The sequence below is a fragment of the Notothenia coriiceps genome, unplaced genomic scaffold (genome assembly GCF_000735185.1).
Source record: "Notothenia coriiceps isolate Sejong01 unplaced genomic scaffold, NC01 NC01_scaffold00026424, whole genome shotgun sequence".
NCBI lineage: Eukaryota > Metazoa > Chordata > Actinopteri > Perciformes > Nototheniidae > Notothenia > Notothenia coriiceps.
The window spans coordinates 2,386,057-2,389,895 of NW_011359125.1; the positions used below are offsets into that span (position 1 = coordinate 2,386,057).

Genomic DNA, 3,839 nt, shown 5'->3' on the forward strand with positions numbered 1-3,839 from the left:
TCACATTTTAGCAAAGGTAGACGCCAAACTGACGTCAGAGCAGCCGTAATTTGACGTGTGTGCACCCCCCATCGAGACCACACACACGCACACACCAGCCCTCCCTATCCTCAGTGTTTCCTCTCCTTGGCGGACCAATAACGCGTAGATCCTCCTTCCATCCATCTCTCAGCAAGCGGTTTCTTACGGAACAAGAAGGGGAAAAAACAAGGAGATCTCTTTATTATCTTGACAAAAGATCTCGGGTTTGGCTGCTTTCTTGGGAAGCTGTTTGTACATATATATTATTTTCTTTATCTGGTTGAATTTCCTCTGAGATGGAAGTGAGATGCCGTCCAGCGATGATGTGTTGTGTTTTCGCGGTCCTCTTCTCCGTGGTTCCCCGGTCTCTGGAGTCCTCTCTCGCGGACAGGCAGTACCTGAACGAGTGGGCAGTGGAGATCCCCGGAGGACTGGACGCTGCAGAGTCGATCGCCAAAGAGCTGGACTACAAACTGGTCCGACAGGTAGGCACCAAAATGTCCCGGAGCAGCACCGGCTACACTTTCACTGAAAACGCTTTAAATTATCCTAAAAATGAAGGTGTGTGCTGGCAGTTTTAATGAACATCAGTGATTTGGCGTGTTGTCAAAGCAAACTGGGACCTGAATAATGTGTCATTTTAATATAAAACGTCTGATTTAACAGCAGAAACCATAAAAGCTAAATGAATCATGAAATGTTAATAAAGCCTGCAGCCTACAAAATCAGCAGGCAATAGCTCCATCAATTATTCTGCTGTGTTTGAAAAGGCCATTATAATGGAAACTCATTGCTTTTATTATAGCCCAAAAGCACACTGATAAATGAAAGCAGGGGGATTCAATCAATCCATGACTCACTGTTTACACACTCCTGATAACTCTGGTTTCTAATTTCCCCTGTTCTTTACATCCCTGTGTTTCCAGTCATTTGAGACTGACTCGTGCCGCTCTTCCTTATACAAACACATTATAGGGAATTATATAAGGACATTAATGTGAAACCTGTAGCTCTGAGCCGCAGCGGTCAATTATTAACTCGGCTGTCATGGATACTGAGGCAAACTGGAATCTTCTCCTTCTTCTGCTCTGTCAGTAACATAATCACACATATATCTGTTTCTATATTATCCCACATTTGTTTAAAAGACACTTCAGTCAAGATTAGAACATCAGCGTAAAAGCATATTTAAACATAATTTAAAAGAAAACATTGTGTGCATATTCAAGATATTTTTCTGTTCGTCCATGGCAATAATGTTGATAATAATTGCAGCCAAAGATGCACATCAAGCCTGCATCCTCAGAAAAGCATACACACATAGACCTTCTACATTGTGCTTTGCTTGTTTCCAATGGGATTGAATTAAAATAAAACCTGAAAATAATCTCTCTACTAGAAATGTAATATCCAACTCATGGCACCACTCAAAATGCCTCACATATTTACAAAAATAAGGAGATTTAAAAAGATGTAACCCTGTGGTGAACTGATTCTTTCTTTCTGATTATTCTTTGTTGCTCCCCCATACAACTGAATACCTGAAGATTTCTTTGTGAGAGATAATAATGTTTTCAGACCTGTGCGACTGGCTTCCTAGACCAGAAGGCCAGTTTTATGTCATTTTCTATCAAATATTCAGACTGTCTCATGCCTTTGTCTCCGCAGATCGGGGCCCTGGAAGACCATTTCTTGTTCAAACATCGCAATCATCCTAGCAGAATGAAACGAAGCGCCAACCACATCACCAGGCGGCTGTCGGAGGATGATCGGGTGAGTGGCCACTTTTAGCTATCAGCTCGTCCATGCTTAGTCTGTGCACAACATGTTGTTACATTTAAAAAATATTAAAGGGGACATTTTATAGAAAAAAATACTCTTTCAGTGTCCACATACATTTGGGTATATCCAGTGCCAACCAGCCCACACATTTTAAATTAGGTTCAATTATTCCGTTCTTGGGGTTCCTGTTATAAAATATAGGATTCACTCAGATTTGGCTCCCCTTCTTATGTCAAATGCAGGCTAATTTCAATATACGATCCACCAGTAGCTAAACTTGAGAATTACCTTTCCCAAGGTGCGTCAAATTGTTCTCACTAGCCAATCAGAGAAGACTGGGCTGTTTCTAGAAGGTGCTAAATTAATGAAACCTAAGAAGAGGAATACAACCTCATTAAAACAGACTGAGAAAAAAGTTGGTTTTCTTTTAAACATTTAACATGTTAATATGTTCTAATAGAAACCAAACGTATGTATGATTCTGAAAATGATCATATTTTGTCCCCTTTAAAGTAAAGTGTCACCTGTTGTCTGTGTGTAGGTGCTTTGGGCAGAGCAGCAGTACGAGAAACGTCGCAGCAAGAGAGCGTCTCTCGGGGGGTGCAGGGACTGCCCGGTGGACAAGCTGTTCGATGATCCTATGTGGAACCAGCAGTGGTACCTGGTGAGTCTCCAATAACGCTTGAATGTCACACAACACAAAGCTGGACTGGAAATTCAACAAGTGGTTCAATAATTGACATGGTTCTCGCTAGTTTAAAGAAGTTGGGTTCCCATTTAAAAAATAATTGAAAACTTTCCAGATCTCGAAAAAAACAGATTTAGTTTAACATCCAGCCTTCTGTTCATGTGTTGTACTTCTGTTGTGTCTGGTTGAGCCTTCTGCCTGCATGCAGCTGGTCTGTTCTCCCCTGAGACTCCCTGAAGCGCTGAGAGAGCTGGACAGCTCCACACAGCAGGCCATTGAGAGAGTGTGTGTGTGCAGTATGTGTGTGTGTGTGTGCATTTCAGTCAGCAATTGAATGCTTGCATGTGTGCAGAAAAGCAACAAAACAATGAAACAATAGCATGCCATCAAGCAGTCCAAGCCAAAAGAGCCATTTGCTTAATTGGTGAGAGAGGAGAGGAGGGAGAGCCGGTAATCCTGCAGGATGGAGCAGAGCCTGGCATTAGGTCCCGATGCACCCTGGATGAGAGGGTTATCAGGCCTTTGAGGCTAAGTGGTAGCAGTGATCTGTAGATTGTCAGAGCTCTGCATCATCTTCCAGATCCTTTACTAACACGCTCACTTCATCCTGACCTCTTATGTTTTCCACTGTGAATGATATCTTTAATGGTTTTGATCCATAAGCCTAAAATAAACTTGGTGACTAAACTGTTGACCACAGCACTACGAAATATATTTGGATGCTGTTTATATTGATTAAAGTCAAGTTTCTCCATTGGGGCTGCAACTAACAATTAGGTTCATAATTCATCTATGTGCAGAATTATATTTAGATTAAATGAAAAATGATTTGATTCATTGCTTGTCATAAAACAGTGAAAATAGTGGATTAAAAGCTATTTAATTAACAATAACACAAAACGGGAAAAGATGATGTGTTAAAAAAATTAAAAAGTATGAATTATTACAATATATATACTACCATACAACAAGGACCAGCAACCTTGTTTTTTTTAAGCCAAGCCATTTAAAACAAAAAAACTCAATGCAAAACTCATTATGTAATATAAATACAGCAGTAAAACACATTTAAAAAAGATTTAAGAACCATACATCATCATGTACTACTAAAAATAATGTAGATTTAGTGAGGATGTTAATGTGTGTTGCATCACTGTTTGTGTTTGTGTGCTTTCTGGAAAGAGAGAGCTTCACATATTCTATCATCTTCCACTTCTCCGCACCTGCGCTAACCGAACATGAGTCACAGGCTTGCGGGGAATAAGAAAACAAATTGAGATGAATCATTTTTGCCTATGAGGGATGATGACACTAATGGAATTGGCCTTAAAGTGCCGTTTAGTGTATT

General features: G+C 40.3%; 1 protein-coding gene across 1 annotated transcript in view; it reads left to right on the forward strand.

Moving 5' to 3' along the window:
* The window catches only part of pcsk1 (proprotein convertase subtilisin/kexin type 1), a 14,195-nt gene continuing 10,356 nt past the window's right edge, over positions 1–3,839 (forward strand). Inside the window, exons 1-3 of the mRNA XM_010784663.1 lie at positions 1–506; positions 1,690–1,794; positions 2,345–2,467. Of these exons, the coding sequence (XP_010782965.1) occupies positions 318–506; positions 1,690–1,794; positions 2,345–2,467 (417 nt within the window). The 5' untranslated portion in view covers positions 1–317. The remainder of the gene's footprint in view (positions 507–1,689; positions 1,795–2,344; positions 2,468–3,839) is intronic.